The following is a 23306-nucleotide window of genomic DNA, read 5'->3' as shown; positions in this document are numbered from 1 at the left end:
CGAAACGTTTCCTTTAATAAATGTCCTGAACTGTACATAAGTGTCTTTTCCCACATCTGACAGGATTGTAGATCAATCTCCTTTGTATGGACTGATGAAGCCACTGTGTGGCGAAACGTTTCCTCAATAAAGATACCCAAGAGGTGCATATGTGTCTAACTTATCAACGTGTCGGTTCTCTGAACCATTGATCTACAATCCTGTCAGACACTGCAACTTCTTGGGATCTTAATACTTAGGAATTCTTCGCTTGCCTAACCCTTGGGCACGACTTACTTCCACATTGAACAAATGTGACACCACCTATGACTGCTGCACCTCTCCTGCCTACGGTTTATAAGCTCCTCCGCACTTATGCCGTATTCTATTCAAGACTGATGGACTGACCACATTGACTCAAGGCTGAGGGACTTATTACCTCATTCTCCTCCTGTTCTTCAAGATTCTCCTTTGTATGGACTGATGAAGCCACTGTGTGGCGAAACGTTTCCTCAATAAAGATACCCAAGAGTTGTTAGGTAAGACACATATGCAACAGTTAGGTATCTTTATTTCGAAATAAAGATACCTAACTGTTGCATATGTGTCTTACCTAACAACCTGTCGGTATTTTATACCATTTTAATGTTCATACCCAAGAGTTGCATGTGTCTAACTTATACATGTCATCTACCCTAATTAAATAACAAAAAAAGGCACAATACCGTGACTGGAACGATACACAAATAACCCGCACATAGAAGAGAGGAGCTTACGACGACGTTTCGGTCCGACTTGACTATGTGTAAATGGTCTAAGTCGGATCGAAACGTCGTAAGCTCCTCTCTTCTATGTGCGGGTTATTTGTGTACCTACCCTAATTGTATACTGTACAGTACTCCACTTCATAGAAATAAAATTTTGTTTGAATGAAACCTGATTCTTTCCCATTTTCCAGGCGATGTATAACCCTTACGTGTTTAGTGCTCCCCATGAATCAAATAATTCTCTCACAAGTTCATTTATCTACAATAAACATTACAAAACATATCCGTCGTTCTCTCAAAGCAAAGAGGAACTCAGAGTAAAAAAAAAAATACACCGTAGTAATAATACGAGATAGAAATGCAGGGTAGAACGTAGTAATAACACGCAGCAGCAGTAGTAGTAGTAGTATAGTAGTAGTATAGTAGTAGTAGGAGTGGGAGGGAGGATCCGCCTGAGTGACGTAAAGCTCCTTTGTCAATGTGAGATGCAAGACACAACACGACACCCGTGTGAAAGTTCACCCTACTTCTCCTAACTGCTGACGCCTCCACGGGTGCTGTCGCCTCTCTCTCGCACCCACCCACGCTCCTGTGTGTCCTCGCCACCCTCAGGAGCTCCCAGCACGATCTGGAGAGGCAGAGAACCTGAGAAATAAGGTCAATGGCGGAGTTTCAGGTCCGCGCTATGGCTGACGGGGGCAGTCCCGAAGACCTGCCCCAGAGAGGGAGAGTCACTGAAGGTAAGATGTTGCTTTTATTTCTTTAGGTTTTCTTGTGTATTATTCGCATTTCTCACCTGTGTTATATTTTTTTTAACTTCTGTTGTTTAGCTGTATGTATACACATTGAAATACGTATATAATTTAGCGACACTAGGAAGTGATAATTTTTCAATGACCTGCAATCCTATAGTTTCCACTGGAGTGTTGTGAATGCATTCTTAATTGAGTATCAGAATCAGATTTAAATTCAGACAGGTAGATAAAGGGAACCCTCTATATTTTGAGTGGTATATTACTGGAAACAATATTACGTTCTCTGGGTCATGAATATGTCCAAAATCATGTTCTCACTGGTTGATAATGAGGTCAGCATTATATTGAGCATTAGGTAACCAAGTTAGCATTACTTTCTACTTATTTAATGAGGTCAGCATTATATTCTGGTTGGCAGGTAACTAGGCCAATGTTACTTTCTAATTACTGCAGTTAACAAGATCAAAATTATATTTCTTATTGATACATATCCAGGCCAGCATTATGCATGATTTTAAATAGAAGATAATTAGGTTAGCATTGTTTTCATTGGTTAATAATGAAATTAGCATTACCCTTTTAATGCTTGATAACCATTTTATCATTACACACTAAACTGTACCATTTTATGTTGCAATCTTTCATTCTGACAGCTGTTGTAATAAGAATGATCATCGTACTTCAGTTTCTTGTCTATATAACTCCCTTCATTTGATTTTTTTGAGTTATCGCAGGTAATTTACACATACGTATGTTACTTTGATAAATGTAATCGCCTAAATTTGCATAATTGTACTTAAGTGTAACTGCACCTAAATAAACTTTCTTATTACCTATTCTATAAACTATTTTAAGGTATGTTTAATCTCAAGTTGACCCCAAATGCTCTACATAGCTATGAATTTTTCTGTGTATGATAAACTTTTATATGATGTTTTACATTGTGACTGATAATGAGGTGGGTATTGTAAAGTCCCCTGTTCTTGTGTCAGGAACACAGGCAGACACCTTAAGTTTTCCTGCAAATCTTCAAGAGCAAGAATATGCTTATGTGTGTTTCTTTACTAATTCCTCAACCAGGGTCCAGAATGTCTTGATTTAAGTTTTGTCAAGTTTAGGAACTGAAGCCAGTATAGTATTGGGGAGAGTGAACACAGTTTTTAGGTTATACCCACAAAGGTGGACATTGGCCAGGGTTTTCTGATCATGTCAAGGCCAGTTTTAGTGTAAGAATTTTAGAATAGATTCTTGTGGCTCAATTCATTACCAATGGATAATGGGTGGCCCCATGGCCTGGCTGGCAATGCTCTTGCTTCACACACGAAGGGTCCGGGTTCAATTCCCGGTGGGGTAGAAACATTTCGATGTGTTCCCTTAGACCTATTGCCCTGTTCACCTAGCAGCAAGTAGGTACCTGAGTAACAAAAAAAGGCACAGTACCGTGACTGGTCCAAGTCAGACCGAAATGTCGTCATAAGCTCCTCTCTTCTATGTCCGGGTCATTTGCGTAATGTACGTACCTGGGTGTTAGTCAACTGGTATGGGTTGCATCCTGGGGGACAAGATTGAGGACCCCAATAGAATAAGATAGTCCTCGATAATGCACTGCCTTTCTTGGGTTATCCTGGGTGGCTAACCCTTTGGAGTTAAAAATCTGAACGAAATCTTATCTTAATAACATTAACATGATTGTACTGTACTAAATGCACTTACCTATGTACAGTACTGCTGTTTTATGAATGAATTATTATTACACAGAATTATTGTTGTTATTATTAATATTACAGTAGTATTTAGGTATTATTACTGTATTATCAGGACTTGAAATGTACTAAAAATGTTTCCAAAATCTGTATTATTAAACTCTTGTAAAGGAAATATCTTTCTTTTCTCCTGTTGAGTAAATTTTATGCTTGCTTTTGTAGCTTACTGCATGCAAAACAAACTAACCACCCACTACTTAAAAGTGAAGCGAAAAAAAATTTCTCTCTGTGAGGAATAAGTGGCAGTACTGTATGTACTTTTACAAACTGCAGTATTTATACCATATCCTTAAAATATATGGTTGAGGGTTTGATGAATCTTGTGCATTTGATACTAAAATAATATTGCACCTCAGTCAAGATTAATATTCTCTACGAATATTAATGATTTTAACCATACGTTAAAATCAAGACTTGATCTTATTTTTCAGTTTGTCGAGAGTGGCTACTGCATGAAGATCAAGCCTTGGCCTACAGGCTACAAAATGAAGAATGTAAGATGTCATTGTATTTAGTGATACAAGAAGTCTTAGAAAATCGTACAATATGTGGAAAATATTTATACGAGCATGTGCTTATAGAAGTTATTGGTATTGTCTTAGGTTATGAGAGTTATTGGTAGGCATTTGCCAGGTTCATTAAACTATTAAGTAAGCCTAAGAGAATAATTGGTAGATGTTTTCAAGTTCATTGGATTATTATAAACAATCTGTGGCATGAACCAGCCTGAGGCATAGGGAATTTTCTCAGTTTAGATTCCCAGTTACAAACTAGTGTCATTAGATCCTCAAAGAGATTTTGAATAGGTAATCCTCTTCATACATTTTGCTCAAGTCTTAAAGATTTTAAGCATATGAATGAGTAGTAAACTGCCTGTAGCTTATTGGATTATACATAAGAGCAGTTGATCTTCTATTCAAAGTGCGTTATATTTAAAATATTGGTGAAATTATATTATATTTTTTTTATTTATTATATGCCTCTTTACAATTTATGTTTGAGGCTCCAACTTATGAAGTATTTTTGCTTAACAAGGCATTAATATTTTATAAATAAGTTTTTATTATACAACCTAATAGGCATTTTTCAGTTGATGAGTTGCTACTACTATAAGTTTAACAGACTTCTTTTTTTTATGATCTTCCACCATATAGCTTAATAAGTCTCTCTTACTTGAGCCTCCATCATACATCTTGTATTGCATTTGTTTGATAAGCCTCTACTATACAGCATTATAGACATTTTTTTAACCACCACTATACAGCTTAACTGGCTTTTTTTTTAAGCCTCCACTATACAGCTTATTGGGTATTTGTTGTTTTAGCTTCCATCATACAGCTTAATAGGCATTCATGTTTCAGCCTCCATTATACAGCTTAATAACCATCCATGTTTTAGCTTCCATCATACAGCTTAATAGCCATCCATTTTTATTCCTCTATTACAGCTTAATAGGCATATATGTATGTACAGTACTGTGAATCTTATATCATACTGAATTACTACTCATGTTTGTGTATCCCATTTTTTTTATATGCTATTTGTTTGGTTATACGTATCAGCATGTTGACTAAAAAATTTAAGAATCAGTGAGTATCGGCTAACTTTGATGTTATTCATGCTTGTATCAGTGGGCATCTGCTGATTTTGATGGTATCAGTATCAGCCTAAAATTGAATATCCGTATCAGCAAAGATTTTGATATTGTCCCATCCATATCTACAATATGCATGTTAACCATGCCAGATGGTTTACCTCTGTGTTTTGTCTCTTCATTTCTTATAATTAGTATACAAGCAAATAATTTTTTTATAAATGAATTGAAGCAGGAAATACCTATTTTTAAATTAGCCATACATATGCATGCATACACACACACACACACACATGCACACCATTTATAACCTATAGGTATTTTGGTTTTTATAAGCCAGTTCAACAAGGTCATAACTATTTTGCTAGTATCTTCTTAAACTATATCAATCTTTCATTGTGATTCACCATTAGAATCTATGAACTGTCATTGCTACCACAAGCCAGAATTGCATCATTTATTTATACTGTATAATAAATGAAATTCAGGTTAGCTATAAAAAAAATCATTAGTGTTAGTGAATGTGTATAAATTTGTCCAAAATATCTGTAAAGGTTATTATATTTTATCACTTACAGATCAGACCCACTTACTCACTAACCGTGAAAGGAACCAATTGCTGCGTCAAGATACTCCTAAGGCTCGAGAAGAGCAGATGAGAGAAGACCATGAAGCTGCCTTAGCTCAAACTGCTTATGAGTTGGCTCTGGCCCAGCAGTGAGTAGTCAGAACAAAATGACTTGCATATGAATTGTAGTAAAGAGCTTTGAGAATTTTTTTTATTGTGCTACAGCTTTGTATGTTCTCCTTTAATGCTTCATAACTATTATAAATTTTGATTACTTGGCATTTCTTCCTTTTTAAAATGCTATTGTCTAAGTCTTTTGTTCTTGTTTACTGTTTGCTGCTTTATCTGGCTTCATTATAAAGTTGGTATTTTGAATTGGCTTCATTGTGACTTTCTCAAATGATGCTGTTGTGCACTTTGAATATCCTTGTGTTTTAACCTCCCACCCCACTCCACCTGTCACACCCAAAAAGAAAGAAAAAACAAATTTCATCATCATTCAGCACTTTCACCATCACTCATACATAATCAGTCTTTGCAGAGGCACTCAGATACAACAGTTTAGATGTCCCCCCAAACTGCCAGTATCCTAAACCCCTCCTTTAAATTGCAGGTATTGTACTTCCCATTTCCAGGACTCGAGTCCAGCTAACTGGTTTTCCTGAATTCCTTAACAAAATATACCCTGCTCACACTCCAACAGCTCGTCAGGTCCCAAAAACCATTCGTCTCCATTCACTCCTATCTAACATGCTCACGCACGCTTGCTGGAATTCCAAGCCCCTTGCCCACGAAACCTCCTTTACCCAAGATATCAAATGATTTAGATGAAGAAAAATTGGATATCAAATTGGGGAGGAGGAGTATAGAAGTGAATGTTTTCAGATATTTGGGAGTTGACATGTTAGTGGATAGATTTATGAAGGATGAGGTTAATCATAGAATTGATGAAGGAAAAAAGGCGAGTGGTGCATTGAGGCATATGTGGAGACAAAAAATGTTATCTATGGAGGCAAAGAAGGGAATGTATGAAAGTATAGTACATAGTACCAACACTCTTATATGGGTGTGAAGCTTGGGTTGTAAATGCTGCAGCAAGGAGGTGGTTGGAGGCAGTGGAGATGTCCTGTCTAAGGGCAATGTGTGGTGTAAATATTATGCAGAAAATTCAGAGTGTGGAAATTAGGAGAAGGTGTGGAGTTAATAAAAGTATTAGAGGGCTGAAGAGGGGTTGTTGAGGTGGTTTGGTCATTTAGAGAAAATGGATCAAAGTAGAATGACATGGAGAGCATATAAATCTGTAGGGGAAGGAAGGCAGGGTAGGGGTCGTCCTCAAAAAGGTTGGAGGGAGGGGGTAAAGGAGGTTTTGTGGGCAAGGGGCTTGGACTTCCAGCAAGCATGCGTGAGCGTGTTAGGAGTGAATGGAAAGGAATGGTATTTGGGACCTGACGAACTGTTGGAGTGTGAGCAGGATAATATTTAGTGAAGGGATTCAGGGAAACCGATTATTTTTATATAGCCGGACTTGAGTCCTGGAAATGGGAAGTACATTGCCTGCACTTTAAAGGAGGGGTTTGGGATACTGGCAGTTTGGGAGGGATATGTTGTGTATCTTTTTAAGTATATGCTTCTAAACTGTTGTATTCTGAGTACCACTATAAAAGCAGTGATTAAGTGTGAGTGAGGTGAAAGTGTTGAATGATGATGAAAGTATTTTCTTTGTGGGGATTTTCTTTCTTTTTGGGTCACCCTGCCTCGGTGGGAGACAGCCAACTTGTTAAAAAAAAAGAAACATATGTACACATACATACATACATACATATTGTTATTCAAAAGCTGTTTTGCCAGATGTGTGCAGACATCACAACTCAAATGTGACCCTCTGTAATATAGCATCTCCGCACCTTCAGAGTGCAGGTACTGTACTTCCCACTTTCTCAAGTCCAGCTAACTGGTTTCCTGAATACATTTATAAATGTTGCCACTTCATAAAAGCCACTTATCTCCACTCAGTCTAACTCCTTCACACATGCCTGTTGGATGCTCATGCCTTTAGCACTCAAAACCCCTTGTATCTTCTCCCTGCAGCCCATCTTTGGATGACACCTGCTCCTTCTTTCCACCTCAGGTTTATAGTGTTACACCCTGTTGATTATCCTATTTTTCATCCTCATTAAATTCCCAAATCACATCAACAACCTCTCCTCAGCTCTCTAAGCTATACTTTTGGTTGCTCCACTGTCTTTTAACTTCTACACTCCAAATTCTTTGCATAATTTTCACACCACACATTGCTCTCAAATAATGCATCTCCACTACCTCCAACCTTCTCCTCACTGCAACATTTAAAAACCATGCCTCACACCCATATAAAAATGTTGATATTTTTGTACTATGCTACATTACATTTTTCCCTTCCATAGGTAAGCTTCTTTCTCTTTACAGGTGCCTTAACACTCTTTTACCTTTTCCCCCCTCATCTCTGTTTTATGGTTCACCTCATGTATCATAGACCCATCTGGCAACATATCCACTCTCAACTATCTGAATACATTAATTTCCTCAATGCTCCCTCCCTCCAATCTGGTATCCAATCTTTCACTGGCTAAATATTTTATTAATCTCATTACCTTGCTCTTTTCTATGTTCACTTTTAATTTTATTTTTTTTTTAAACATCCTCCAAAATTCTTCCATCAACCTTTGCAACTTATTTACAGACTTTCCCCAAAAAATATTGTTTGCATTTAGTAAATTAAAATATCGTCAACATGTCTTGTAATGTAGTTGGTGTGTAGTGTCTCCATGAAAATCCTTTGTATTTAAATAACCTGTATAGCTACTAAAGATTGGAAATGGTTACACTCATTATGTTTCCTTGTAGTGGTAAACTGGGAAGATTTTTGAGAGTTTATGCATATATGGTATTGGGATGTTCTACATGAGTTTCATGACTAATATGAAAGTTTTCAGTTTTTTGTACTTAGCGCTGGTGCTATTGTATATGGTGCTTGAAAAGTGTGTGGTTCTTTTTCTTCATTTCAGCAAACACACTACATCTTTGCAAGTATTACACTTTGCACAGTATTACTCTAAGAATTATGTCTGTATCCAGTATACTGTTTCTTACTATTCATGAAGGCAGCAAGTTCAGAACTTCATCCATTCAACCTCTCGAGTACAGCTTTTCACATATCCTTATACAGTATTACAATATTAACCCTTTGACTGTCGCAACCCCCAATCCTGAGGTGTCTCCTGGTGCCGCAAAATTTAAAAAAAAAAAAATTATTTTTTCTTATGAAATGATAGAGAATCTTTTCCCGATTGTAATGACACCAAAAAAAATGAAATTTGATGGAAAACTGAACAGAATTATGCTCTCGCGAAGTTAGCGACCTTGGCGCTGTTTACAAATCGGCGATTTCACCCACTTTGAGCCCTATTTTCGGCTAATTCCATTGTTCCAGTTGCCCAAACTCATAACTATTTCTTTAGAACTCCATTTTTCTCTATTGATTGAGTACAAGAAACTGCCCATTTACCGATTTCAACTACCTGATAATGTGGTCAGAAATTTGCAATTTGGCCAATTTCACGAAAACTAAAAAATATGACAATTTCAAAATAAGGTCCAGAATGAACAATGCAGACATTCCTGGCTCTAAAATAACATTTTCTTTGCTCATCAGTCATGTCTCCAGGCCCCTCTGATATTACTCTTGCTTTCTATTTTGAATTTTTATTCAAACAAAAAATAGAAGACTTACTATTATGCAGACTACTGCAATACTGTAATAATTGTATAAATAACATCAACCCATTCATGACTGCATATTAGAATGGCTAATTGGACATTTATTGGACAATGGCATCATTTGTTTACTTTTGAACATTGGTAAAAATCAAACATTTCCCCTACTTTGAGCTCCATTTCTAGGTTCTTTTTATAGTAAAATCAATCAAAATCACCTCTATTTCTATAATATGTTTTCCATTCTATCAAATGAGACCAAGAAAACGAGAATACAATCATAAATACTATACGAAAATAGACCACAAAGTCGGCATTTTAATTAAAAAAATCAGTCTGAGTTTTTTTTTCTCATTATGCACTGCGTGCTCCAGGATTTTTTTTATATGGTGCACACTGATCACACAGACCCATTCTCTCACATGTGGGCCTACCAGCTTTCTCCTGCTTGATTTGAAGCCACTAGAATTTATGAGTATATATACGTCAAACACGGTACCTCGTAAGACGTATATATACGGCCGCGACAGTCAAAGGGTTAATACCTGTGCACTTCTTTTCTAAATTTATCCTTCATAACTCTCTATGGACATTGTTCACACATTACTGTACTTTAATTCTGTGCTTCACACTCGGTATGCTATAAGTACACAGGTGTGTCGTGAAAAGCCCATGGCGTGCTGTAATGCTTTCATACCTCAAGAAAAATTGTCAAATATTATTGTTAGTGTTAAGATACCTTTATTTTAGTAAGTTGTTGTTTCTGAACTATAGTAAGGAAGTTATAATAGCTATACGGGTTGACCATCACTAATCCAGCACCATCGGGACCTGTAGGGTGTAGGATTAGTGATTATGCCAGATTACAGAGTAGTTAGGTTAGAATACGCTTAACCCAACGGCGATATTTACACATCAGTGATTTCATCCACTTTACACCCTATTTTTTCACCCATTCCATTGTTTCAGTCTACCAAACTCAGAGCTATTTCACTAATATTCCTTCTATTCTGTCTTTTGAGTACAAGAAACTACCCATTTACCTAGGACCTAAACAGGCCAAATCAATCCAAATTCTTCTCTATTATTATTATTATTCAACTACTCAATAAAGTGGTCAGAAGTCGGTAATTTGACCAATTTCAAACAAATTTCAAGAGATGCCAATTTCAAAATAGGGTTCAGAATAAATAATGCAGACATTCCTGGCACTAAAATTACATTTTCTCTGTTCAGTAGTCATGTCTCCAGGCCCCTCTTACATTACACTTGCTTTCCATTTTAAATTTTTATTCACACAAAAAAATAGAAGATTTACTGTTATGTAGACTATTGTAATATTGTAATAATTGTATAACTAATGTTAACCCATTTGTGACTACGTATTAGACTGGCCAGTTGGACATGTATTGGACGATGATGTCATTTGTTCACTCTTGAACATCGGCAAAAATTGAACATTTCTGCTACTTTGAGCTCAATTTCAAGGCACTTTCCGTCGTGAAACCAATCAAAATCATATCTGTTTCTGCAATATATCTTTCATTGTATCAAGTGAGACCAAAAAAATGAGAATACAGCCATAAAAACCATACAAAAATCCCCCCAAATTCGCTGTTTTACAGCAGAAACACTTCGCAGTTTTTTCTCATTATGCACTGCTTGCTGCAGGATTTTTTTTTATACACCTACCATCCGACTTACAACCTGCTCGACTTACGACCACTCGACTTACGACCGTGTTTTTTATGCCAAATTTCTGGGAAATAAACAACTATTTGTGTTGTACACAGTATTTATCCTAAACTTTACAGTATAAAATACAGTACTAACAACATAAAAAGTAAAGTAAAACACGAAATACCAAAATAAAACAATAAAATAAAGTCATTACAAAAATGTTTTGTTGATATTCAGTAGTAATTGGAGGCCTGGTCACAGACCGGGCCGCGGGGGCGTTGACCCCCGGAACTCTCTCCAGGTAAACTCCAGTAAAGTTCGACTTACGACCATTTCGACTTACGACCGGTTTCTCGGAACCGAACTCGGCCATAAGTCGGATGGTAGGTGTGTACAGACCTATTCTCTCATATGTAGGCACAAATTTACCGGTCATAGCTTATCTGAGTGAGCTGAGCTCATGGCAACTAAAAGTGGCTTCAAAGCCACCTTATCTTTTATGGTCAGTGTATGGTGTATATGCTTTACACATCGAGAAGCATTTCTTTTATTGGTTGGAACCATGGCTAGAGCTAAAAGTGAGCAGGTTATAACAGTAAATGGAATAAAAGAAATTGGAATGACTTATGCAGCAAGTAACGCCACCAAGTAGTGGCAGGTTGGTATGGCGGTCCCAAAAATTTGAAATTATGTTAGCCGAAATTAGTGCCGGATTAGTAATGGAGCCGGATTAGTGATGGCCAACCTGTACTCTGTTGAAACACATTGCATAATATAAAAGCATGTGTTTGTTCATTCACTAGCCACTGGTATGGCTAATAACTCTACCTTACCACCTTACACATAAATATTCAAACTTGATAAAGTTTAAAATAAAAAGTGTGTGCTATAATATATAGCCAATTTTTGGTATGGTATACATTATATGAAGGATGTTTTCACTTTTTATCTCATTTATTTTCCAAATGTAATATAACAGATAACATTTACCAACTTCAGTATACAGTACATTTATCTTTACTTTCATGTGTGAGTCTTAATAGTTCTTATTCCTGTAATATTTATTTTCTAATTTAGGATGCCAAGTCTGAGACTGGGCCACTGAGGCAGTAATACTCAAAAACCATGAATAAATATAACATAGCAGCCATGATGATAATATATACATGCTTACGTCTAAGCTGATCCTACTATTATTGATCATTCAGTTTCAACAGTTTTGATTACTGTGAACATTTGTATAAATAGTTACTACTTTGATATACGTAGTACTTGAAAATCTGATTTCTGGATTGGAAAATGAAGCCATTTAATGGGTACATTGAAGCCTGTTACTAGTATTCATTATATACTGATTTTTTTTATTTTTTTTTATTATCACACTGGCCGATTCCCACCAAGGCAGGGTGGCCCGAAAAAGAAAAACTTTCACCATCATTCACTCCATCACTGTCTTGCCAGAAGGGTGCTTTACACTACAGTTTTTAAACTGCAACATTAACACCCCTCCTTCAGAGTGCAGGCACTGTACTTCCCATCTCCAGGACTGATATTCACTGATATTCACTGATATTCACCCTACCTCGGTGGGAGACTGCCGACTTGTTGAAAAAAAAATAATTCACTCTTATGTACCTTGCTCATGCTACAACAGTATATCAAGTCATTATAACTAATCGTCTCCATTCTGATCTAACACTCACAGACACGCCTGCTGGATGCTTAGGTACCTGCCACTTAAAACCTCTTTTTGTATCTTCCCTCCCTCCAACTCTTCTAAAAACTCCTACCCCTTTATCCTTCCACCCCAGACTTATACACTCTCTTGATCATCCTATTTTGTTTCATCCTCTCTAATTGCTCAAACTACCTCAAAAAAAAAAAAATCCGTCCTCTGAATCAATACTTTTTGTAACCTTCACGACATGTCTTGGTAAATTTTGGGCACCCTGCTTATTTTTTATGCCACTTATTCCAGCAATATCCTTACTTTCTTTCAGCATTTTGGTTTTAATCCCATCCACTCATGCCTATTGTCACTTTTATGTATATTTTAACATGGGGATATGAGCCAAGTTTCCAAATTACTCTAGGAATTATAGTACACTGTAAAAGTTTTTTATTTTTTTGTGCTGCTGGAGCCACACATGTTTAGCCTCATCTGTGCATTGCTTTCCAAGTTATTTGCTTGGTGTATTGTGTGGGAGGAAGCAAATATCTTGTGCATTGCTTTTGTTGTGGGGTTTGTGATTTGGAAATTGTTGCTCAGGGAAGCTCGCGATGCAGACTTGGCAGCTAATTTGGCACAGAAGCTGAATGTTCAGGACCTGGAGAAACAGAAGCAACAAGAAGAGCAAGATATGCTGTATGCACGCAGTCTGATGGTCAGTTTGTAGCTGTTTTTTTTTTTTTTTACAATTTGCCATATGGTAGTCTTACTCCATTGGTTATCTTCAGAAGAGATGCTTAGATTTCTAATTCCTTTTAACAGATTGTACTTGACTTATTGTTTATTCATTTATATGATTTTTGGCTTAAGAATAAATTTTCATTAGCATTCTCATGGTAATATGAATTAATACATGTCTTGAATTAAATTTTAGCACACAATTTTTTTTTTTTTTGTACTGCACCAGCAATTTTATTTTTTACATTTAATTTGACCTACCATCTCACCGTAGTTTCTTACCAATTCATAAGTCATATGGATTCCTTATAAAGGCAATAATTGGAGATACATGCAGTATGAGTACATCTTTTCTTTTAGGAAAGAGAAAAAGATGCCATACGGCAAAGTCGAGAATTGCGGCAAGTGGAAAGAGAAGCTGCATACCTTGGCATAAACTCTGGGAGTGACAATGTGGCCTTACTGTCACGCAAAGAACGCAGGTAATTACATTTAATTTTTTCTCATTTGTCAGGTCACATCAGCATCTAAATGTTATTCATCTGTGGAATAGTAATTTTCAGTTTAGTTAACATTATTAAATTAAAATTTTGAGGACAAGAGTATGCTAATTTAGGTTTTCACAGATTTAACCCTTAAACAGTCCAAATAGATCAACGTTCAAATCTGCAGTGCTCCAAAAGTAGATCTATGTCTTTTTTTACATATTTTCAAATATAACAAAAAAAAAAATGTAGATATAAGTTTTTTTTACACATTTTCAAATGTAAAAAAAAAAGATGTACATTTTTTACATACTTTTAAATGTTGAAAAAACGTATATATACGTTTGGACCGTTTAAGGGCTAACTCTTAATATTACAAACATAAGAATATTACTTCTACAGTGAAACTTGTTAGGCATTATCACTGAACGTTGATATTGTTATGTCTTCAACAAGGACTATCTATCTTTGTACATGAAAGCTGAAATAAAACTTTTTTTTTTTTTTCCCTGTGTAAACAAATCCCTAATTATTTGGTTTCACTAGTTGATCTCTGATGTTGGTGGAATTGGTTTTTTAATAAATTCATATGGTTTAAAATGTAGTGAGGCATAAATAAGGTGGGTTGGAGATGTGAGGTGGGAGAAATGCAAAGATATGAGGATTACTATGCAGTAGTTATATGTTATACAGGTCTCCCTCAACATTCACGTTTTCAGCTTTCGCGGGCTTCACACATTCGCGAATTCCCAACCGCCAAATTCCCAGCCACCAAATTCCCAGCCGCCAAATCATATTCAAGTTTCCCGCCACCTGCGAGTCCCTACTACCCTCCCACCGACCCCCGCAACTGGCAGCCAGCCCTCCCACCACTCAGTGTGGTGAGTGTTTTGTTTGTTCATTATTTGCTATTAAACTACAGTATAAATAATGTAAACCCATTCATGACTGCACATTGGAATGGCTATTCGGACAGGTATTAGATGGTGACATCATGTGTTTACTCTTGAACACAGCAAAGAATCAAACATTTCTGCTACTGCTAATAATAACAATAGTAATAATAATAATAATAAATACGATATAATTGAAGAAGGAAGTTGTACAAAAATACGAGGGAGTGGTTGACACATCGTCAGTGTGGCTTTGTTTATGCTGGAGTGAGCATTAGTCTCCGTGCTCTTCCAAACATTTCACAATTCATTGTGTTTGGTGCTTGTAGATTGAGTGCGACTGGAGTGGTAGAGGCAGTGGTTGAGGCAGCTGTTGAGGCAGCGATTGAGGTAGTGGTTGAGGCAGCTGTTGAGGCAGCGATTGAGGCAGTGGTTGAGGCTGCTGTTGAGGCAGCGATTGAGGCAGTGGTTGAGGCAACTGTTGAGGCAGCAATTGAGGCAGTGGGTGAGGCAGCTGTTGAGGCAGCGATTGAGGCAGTGGGTGAGGCAGCTGTTGAGGCAGTGGTTGAGGCAGCTGTTGAGGCAGTGATTGAGGCAGTGGTTGAGGCAGCAATTGAGGCAGTGGGTGAGGCAGCGATTGAGGCTGCTGTTGAGGCTGCTGTTGAGGCTGCTGTTGAGGCTGCTGTTGAGGCAGCGATTGAGGCAGTGGTTGAGGCAGCTGTCGAGGCAGCTGTTGAGGCAGCAATTGAGGCAGTGGGTGAGGCAGCTGTTGAGGCAGCGATTGAGGCAGTTGTTGAGGAAGCGATTGAGGCAGTGGGTGAGGCAGCTGTTGAGGAAGCGATTGAGGCAGTGGGTGAGGCAGCTGTTGAGGCAGCGATTGAGGCAGTGGGTGAGACAGCGATTGAGGCAGTGGTTGAGGCAGCGATTGAGGCAGTGGTTGAGGCAGCGATTGAGGCAGTGGGTGAGGCAGCTGTTGAGGCAGTGATTGAGGCAGCTGTTGAGGCAGTGGGTGAGGCAGTGATTGAGACAGTGGTTGAGGCAGCTGTTGAGGCAGCAATTGAGGCAGTGGGTGAGGCAGCTGTTGAGGAAGCGATTGAGGCAGTGGGTGAGGCAGCTGTTGAGGCAGAGATTGAGGCAGTGGGTGAGGCAGCTGTTGAGGCAGCGATTGAGGCAGTGGTTGAGGCAGCGATTGAGGCAGTGGTTGAGGCAGCTGTTGAGGCAGCGATTGAGGCAGTGGGTGAGGCAGCTGTTGAGGCAGCGATTCAGGCAGTGGTTGAGGCAGCTGTTGAGGCAGCGATTGAGGCAGTGGGTGAGGCAGCTGTTGAGGAAGCGATTGAGGCAGTGGGTGAGGCAGCTGTTGAGGCAGTGATTGAGGCAGCTGTTGAGGCAGTGGGTGAGGCAGTGGTTGAGGCAGCTGTTGAGGCAGTGATTGAGGCAGCTGTTGAGGCAGCGATTGAGGCAGTGGGTGAGGCAGCTGTTGAGGCAGCAGTTGAGACAGTGGGTGAGGCAGCAGTTGAGGCAGTGGTATTTAATAACATACATGTTATTAATAATAATAATACATGTTATTAATAATATGTACTATTATTATTTATAACATATATGTTATTAAATACCACTGCCTCAACCGCTGAATTATTGTGAAATGTTTGGAAGAGCGGGGAGAATAATGCTCACTCCAGCATAAAAAGCCACACTGACGATGTGTCAACCACTCCCTCATATTTTTGTACAATTTCCTTCTTCAATTATATCGTATTATTATTATTATTATTATTATTATTATTATTATTATTATTATTATTATTATTATTATTATTATTATTATTATTATTATTATTACTATTGTTATTATTAGCAGTAGCAGAAATGTTTGATTCTTTGCTGTGTTCAAGAGTAAACACATGATGTCACCGTCCAATACCTGTCTGAATAGCCATTCCAATATGCAGTCATGAATGGGTTTACATTATTTATACTGTAGTTTAATAGCAAATAATGAACAAACAAAACACTCACCACACTGAGTGGTGGGAGGGCTGGCTGCCAGTTGCGGGGGTCGGTGGGAGGGTAGTAAGGACTCGCAGTGGTTGAGGAAGTGGTGGAGTCTGTGTTATTTAATAACATACATGTTATTAAAGCATAACATGTATATATTTAGTACAATTTACGACGTTTTCATGTATTTTATGATTGTTCATGGTTCAACAAGTTAAGGAACCAGTATTGTAATATATTTCCCTACAATATATTGGGGCACCAAACATTCACAGTTTTTCAACATTCACAAGGCTCTTGATCCCCTAACCCTCGCGAATGTTGAGGGAGACCTGTATAATATATAAATAGAATTGTTATCCCGTTATAATTTTGTAGAACGTATGATGGAGGATTACCGGGTATTAATAAAAACACAAATACTTTTCTTTTTAACTTTGTGCTGTAAAAACAGATTACTGTGCTTCACACTCATAGAATTTTCTGAATTACAATTTTTTTTTTTTTAACAAACCGGCCGTATCCCACCAAGGCAGGGTGGCCCAAAAAGAAAAACAAAAATTTCTCTTTTTAAATTTAGTAATTTATACAGGAGAAGGGGTTACTAGCCCCTTGCTCCCGGCATTTTAGTCGCCGCTTACAACACACATGGCTTACGGAGGAAGAATTCTGTTCCACTTCTCCATGGAAATAAGAGGAAATAAACAAGAAGAAGAACTAGAAAGAAAATAGAAGAAAACCCAGAGGGGTGTGTATATATGTGCTTGTACATGTATGTGTAGTGTGACCTAAGTGTAAGTAGAAGTAGTAAGACATACCTGAAATCTTGCATGTTCATGAGACAGAAAAAAGGACACCAGCAATCCTACCATCATGTAAAACAATTACAGGACAGTAGTGTACCTCCCTGGGCGGTTGCTGTTTACCAACCTACTACCTATGTGAATTACAATTACAAACAGGATATTCTTTAGGGAACGTGACATGAATGGCACAGTTGGAAGTGATCGATCAGCACATAGTAATGCAAGTGCAGTTTCATCGGATTTGTCCGACTTGAGTGACTTTTGCCTGCAGCCTACAGAGGACATGGATGAAGAGGAGCAAAGGGCTCTACAGGAGGGACAAGATGCTGTGAGTTTAAACAGTATATCACATGATCATGATGTTTATTTTCTCTTTAGAATTTTATTACAGTGAAAAAATATGAGAAACTGTTTAATGCACAGTACTGTATATGAATGAATTTGGATTGTAGAATATTTTCAGTGAATATTTTTTTTTTTTTTTTGTGGACTATGAGACATCCATATTAAATATCTTTGCTTGCAATATATACTATATTTAAACAATACCTTTAACAGAGTTACAAGAGTAACCAGAAATCCCACCAAAAGGGACATTGGAGATAACATTAAAAGAGCTCTGATTATTGGTAGCTGTGTATATCTTTATAGAATTTTTAACACATTGGCTGTCTCACTGGGGTAGGGTGATCCAAAAAAAAGGAGAAATGCATCAGCGTTATTCATTCAGTCGTTGTCTTGGTAGAAGTTTGCTGACATCACAGTTTAGATGACCAACTGTACTGTGACATCCTCACCCTTTCTTTAGAGTACAAGCACTGTACTTCACACTCACAGGACTAAAGTCTGGTTAACTAATTTGACTGGATCCCTTCATAAATATTTAGTTACCTTGCTCATACTCCAACTGCAGCATGTCAAGTCAAAAAAAAAAAATCTCTCCCTATTCCAGTCTGATGTGCTCACACAAGCCTTTTTTATATACAGTCTAATTTTTGTAAGTGCCTACCAGTTTTATGGTAGACACTTGTCTGTATAATTTTACTCCAGTGCCACTCTTGGCAAAATTAAAAGTTTGTGTGAGGTGACTTGAGTCAAAGCACTTTTTATATAAAATTTTGATTTATTTGACTTAAAAGCTTATTATATTGATGACATTGGCATGAGCGATGTCAAATTTGGGTGCACGCGAGCACAACTAATTTACAGGAGTTAGCCCGGCTACTTCAGGAGCAGGATGGGAAGAGGCGTGGAGACCTCCTCCACCAGGACCAACTTTTGGCCATCGAGGCGCAGGACAGAGAGCTGGCCAAGGTGCTGCAGGAGCAGGTGTGTAGTGAGCACAACTCTATTTAAATTGTACGTATGTCTGATTTCTTCACTCTCTGGGAGTTTCCATCCTCAAAAGGAGGTCCACATGCAGAACCTTCCTCAGATAATTCAGATGCCTTTGCAAAACTTTACTTTTAAAGTAGCACCTGACATACTTGTAAAATATTATACCTGCAGATTTGTCTTAAAATCACTTACAGTACTTACAATGAGAAATAAAAATGTGAGAAAAGAATGAAGATTGACCTATGCAAGTATGTACAAGTGAGACAGTAGAAAGGAATGCATGAGCAATGTGAAACGAGAGAGAGCTTAGATAAAAATATCTATTTCAATATTAGAGTGGCTCTACAGCACTAATGTAACTAAAGGAACTAAAGAATAACACTATGAATGAGGGAAGGGACATCTACCCTTCATTTTATTTGCCCCATGACAGTACTTCAGTGGGACACTTAAGTCCAACCAATTGCACAATAAAAAATATAGTTTTAAATGCAAAGTGCTGTGCATAAAAGTGAAAGATCTCAACTGGGAGGAGTTGGAGGGTTTTGTGTGTTTGATGTTTTGTGTGTAAAATTTATATTTTTAGTATTGTTCCATTGAATTGGGAATCATACCAGACAAAAGATATGTATGGCATGGTTATTAACTTTTACTTTTTATATGGGGTTGTTCCAAAAATTTGACCAAGAATAAATATTTGACATTTCAGGAACGAGCTAAAGCTAAAAAAGCTCGTGAGAAGGCTCGGCAGAAGGCCCTTCAGAAAAAGCAGTCTCAACTTACAAATATATCACCAGAATTCTTGCCTGATGCCTCTGGACCCAGTGCTCAGGTTTGTTTCTACAATGCCAGGGAAATATAGACAAATGGGAGGTGAAACCTAGATGAAGTTATGGTCCATCTTGAGGTATTATCAATATTGTCTGAATTTCATCTCCAAGATGTATGTTAGTTATTGTTTTAATCACAATATTGTAACTTTTATTCTGCATATATGTTAATTCTTAATGCTATTCACAGTGATTTTTATTGTCCTTGCAGATTGGAAGAAGCAGCAACTCACCTATAAGATCATTATCAGTATCCTCTGACCAACCTGGACCATCTAACTATTCCCACCAAGAATCTCCTGGATTTACAGACTATACAAGATCTAGCCCTACCTACATGTCTCCTAGAGAGGATGCGGATGTAGACTGGCAGGATCCTCGAGGGAGGCCATTGCAGAGACCTAACTCGCTTGACTTGCCTGGCACATCACACTCATATGCTGTTTCTTACCAAGAAAAATCAAAACATGCCCATCATCAATTTCCTTTGGGGAAAACCAATAAACCAAGGTATTCATCATTGTAATAGACCTAATAAATTAATTCTCTATTATTATAATCATGGGGGAGCACTAAACCCATAGGATTATACAGCACATGTGAGTGGGGGATGGAAGGTATTCAGGCTCAATTCAGGGAACTGGAGCACAGATCCAATTCCCTAGATCAAGAGCCCCTCACCACCATCCTTGAGGAGGATGAATTCTATAGCTCTTGCTCTCTGCTCTTTTATTTTCCTCTTTTTTTTTCTAAGTTCTCTGCTCTCTCTTATCTTTCATTTTCTCTCCCTTTTCTCCTTTCTATTTGGTGTAATGAGCAACACGTATAACCATTAATAAATTCAGTGTACAATCTTTCACCATATCATTGTGAGATTACCCCATATTTTGCTCTTACTCATACATTTTCATCTACCCATGTTAAGAAAATATTTAAATGAGGTTCCTAGAAGCCATTTATGAGTCTTCCATTTTAATACTGTACACATTTAATGCTGTTATTTGCAGGCTTCCTGACCCTGAAGCTGCTGCTGTTGAATTGACAGGAAGCAGCAGCAGCAGCAGCATGGAACGAAGCCCGGCAATGGGATTCACCAACATTGCATGTGCCATTGACCCAACCTATCAGCGTCGAGTGATGAGGGGAGAGCTGACCTCACCCCAGTCATCGTCGTCGTCATCTTCATCTAGTAGTGGTACAGGAGGTTTGACTGGAGCTTCAATTGCATCCCCAATCTCACCATTGCCACCTCCAGGTACTGTACTTACTCTTAGTTGAACAAATGCTATCTACTAGTATCTAATTTGTCAGTTGAACTTACTGCTTTGTCTCAACTTATTTGGGTGGAAAGGTGTACTAAACCACACTGAGAACTAGAACTAAATCTTTGTCAAAACTCCATTTGAGTCAAAGTGTTCTAGAAAGAATATGACTGCTGGAACTCTGTGAAAAATTTACCTAGTGTAAGACAGGAAATCTGTAAATGACAAGGGAGACTGGAAGGCCTACCTATGAATGTCATTTGATTTTGTCACATAATGTTACCTAACAAGATTTACATGATGGTGCTTCATAAGGCTTGTGTTTATTAGCCTGGTAGGTTTAGTGCTTCCCCTTGATTATAATAATTTTGTTTACTAGTGAGTGGGTATTAACATGACATGTTGTGATAGTATATTATGCTAGTTTTTATTTTTAGAAGTTAGTGTTTATTGGCAATATTTCATCTCGATACTTTGTCTAATTTATGATTTGCATGTTGTACATGTATTTTACAATAGGATAAGAAAAACAGACATTGGTAAGGACAATTGTTCATTTGGTTTTTACTGCAATGTGTCATAGAAATTTTTCCTAAGATTTTTCACCAGTTAGGTTAGACAGATCATAGGTTCAGGAAACCTTTCAAGTGTTCAGCTGTATAGTACCTAGATGATCACAGTTCTAGTCTCCTGTATGATGATATGGTGATTTGTTCTTTTTGGAGCAAAGCCCCAGCAATAGTCATATATTAGAGTGACACCCTCATAGATCATATACAAATGGGGAAGTAAAGGGAAAGAATCATGAATGTAGGCAAGGAGATGGATACAAAAATAAGAATATTATTAAAGAGGTATGAAGCACTCATACCATGGAGGAAGTAGATGATGTGTTTTCTTTGATAATTCTTTTCCTTTGGTTTTGGTCTGTTGCCAGTTGATGTGTTATCTGTATCCCCAGTGTGCTCTTCCACTGCATATTTTTTTCCATATACTTTTGTCTTTTCCCTGTCAATCTGCATTTGCTCATCTTTATGCCCATATTGCATGTTCAGGATCATATCAATTTGCACCTTTCTGTCCTTTTACCATATGCAAGTGTGCATTTAATCCTACTTCATAATTATAGTGTTCAAATTTTCCTTTGATTATTATGGGAGGGCCAGTAAACCTTTATTTGAGCTCAAGGGCACAGAGTCTAAGTCAAGGTATACAAATGGGTGAAGCCGTCTTGAAGACGGTTCTCTAAAAATACACCAGTGGTAACGTGTTTTCCAAATTCAAGGATAAATTACTGTTATTATTTTATTATTATCACACTGGCCGATTCCCACCAAGGATAAATTACTGTTGACCATCTTATTTAAAATACTTACTGAGACATTTCTTGTTCTTTCAATATACGTATTCTTGTGTCTAGGTGTAAGCAAGTGGTGACTTCATTATCCTGTTAGTTAAAGCAGGATCTTGTAGCAATTGTATGCAGTTTATTTGTTTAGAAAAGTATCTTTATGAAGCCACTAGGTTTAAAGGTGGCAATATGAAAAAAGTGCAGATAGGCTATTGTTTTGTTTGTGCATATATAAAGGACATGTATGCCTCTTTGCAGTTTTTGACGATGATGATGATTACCCTGTGCCACCATACATGCCCATCCAAGGTCAGCGGCGCACTGCTAGTTTAGAGAAGAACCACAGACTAAAACCACCAAAGGAGAAGTCTAATAGTAAGGATGGCTGTAAGCAACAGTAGTATATTTGCTTCCAAACCACTGTTTACATTGTGCTCTTCCAAACATTTTGCCATTTGCTTGTATATACAGTGAAATATAGTTCATCACAGTTACATTATGTATTATGTCATAGATGGCACTGAGATGTGACTAATTATCCATACACACTTGTGCTGTATACAGGTTTGTCAGTCATCATCATGAGTGTAATATTAACAATTAGCTGAAAGATATCAAGGAAATATGTGACACATTGCAATTATTTGGTAAATAGATGAATAAAATGTTATTGGGTGAAAAAAAGTATTGAAACATTATGGGGACTGTGCAATTCAGATCTGTTGGCAATTTTTTTCCCATGTGGATTATAAGAAACACAGTTGCTTATTTTGGCAGCATTATAAACCTACTTCTTTATCTTGAGGTCTGAAAGGATTAATTTGTCATGCCATTAACTTCCTGCTTTACTGCATTAGTGTTAATGATTTTTGTATTGGCTTCACTAGGGCCTTGGGAAAAAAGGTGGCCTCAATTTTTACATTTGAGTTGGGAAAAATCTTGCTGAAGTCTAGTAGTTTCATTGAGCTATAGCACCATCTTAATTATAACCAAAGCATTCATTCCTGAATCTCAAAATGTAATATACAAATATATATTTATAGATATATTTTTACTCCACCAAAAGTTAGAAGTATA

At 37.5% G+C, this 23306-nt stretch overlaps 1 protein-coding gene across 3 annotated transcripts; it reads left to right on the top strand.

Moving 5' to 3' along the window:
• The first annotated feature begins 1239 nt into the window (after window positions 1-1239).
• Window positions 1240-23306, top strand: LOC128685804 (coiled-coil domain-containing protein 50). 3 transcript variants are annotated; one of them, XM_053772468.2, is made up of 11 exons: window positions 1240-1486; window positions 3696-3758; window positions 5437-5575; window positions 13129-13243; window positions 13627-13748; window positions 17617-17776; window positions 18658-18777; window positions 19496-19618; window positions 19828-20126; window positions 20624-20871; window positions 22488-23306. In XM_053772468.2, exons 1-11 carry the CDS (start codon window positions 1408-1410, stop codon window positions 22628-22630), a joined length of 1611 nt encoding a protein of 536 aa, XP_053628443.1. In that variant the 5' UTR covers window positions 1240-1407; the 3' UTR covers window positions 22631-23306. The 3 variants fall into 3 exon arrangements, with proteins under 3 accessions (XP_053628443.1, XP_053628444.1, XP_053628445.1); XM_053772469.2 differs by having other exon boundaries at window positions 1265-1486; window positions 18679-18777; window positions 22488-22772; XM_053772470.2 differs by lacking the exon at window positions 3696-3758 and having other exon boundaries at window positions 1265-1486; window positions 22488-22772.

The sequence above is a fragment of the Cherax quadricarinatus genome, chromosome 23, assembly GCF_038502225.1.
Source record: "Cherax quadricarinatus isolate ZL_2023a chromosome 23, ASM3850222v1, whole genome shotgun sequence".
Lineage (NCBI taxonomy): Eukaryota > Metazoa > Arthropoda > Malacostraca > Decapoda > Parastacidae > Cherax > Cherax quadricarinatus.
Note: the sequence above shows the minus strand (reverse complement) of the source record. Positions and strands in the feature narration are given on the sequence as shown.

Bases quoted from the DNA above. Each gene is read 5' to 3' on its own strand.
- LOC128685804 (XM_053772468.2), top strand. From the start codon at position 1,408: ATGGCGGAGTTTCAGGTCCGCGCTATGGCTGACGGGGGCAGTCCCGAA. The intron at 3,759-5,436 runs GTAAGATGTCAT...TATCACTTACAG, and splicing joins CAGGCTACAAAATGAAGAAT to ATCAGACCCACTTACTCACT. The intron at 13,749-17,616 runs GTAATTACATTT...GATATTCTTTAG, and splicing joins CTGTCACGCAAAGAACGCAG to GGAACGTGACATGAATGGCA.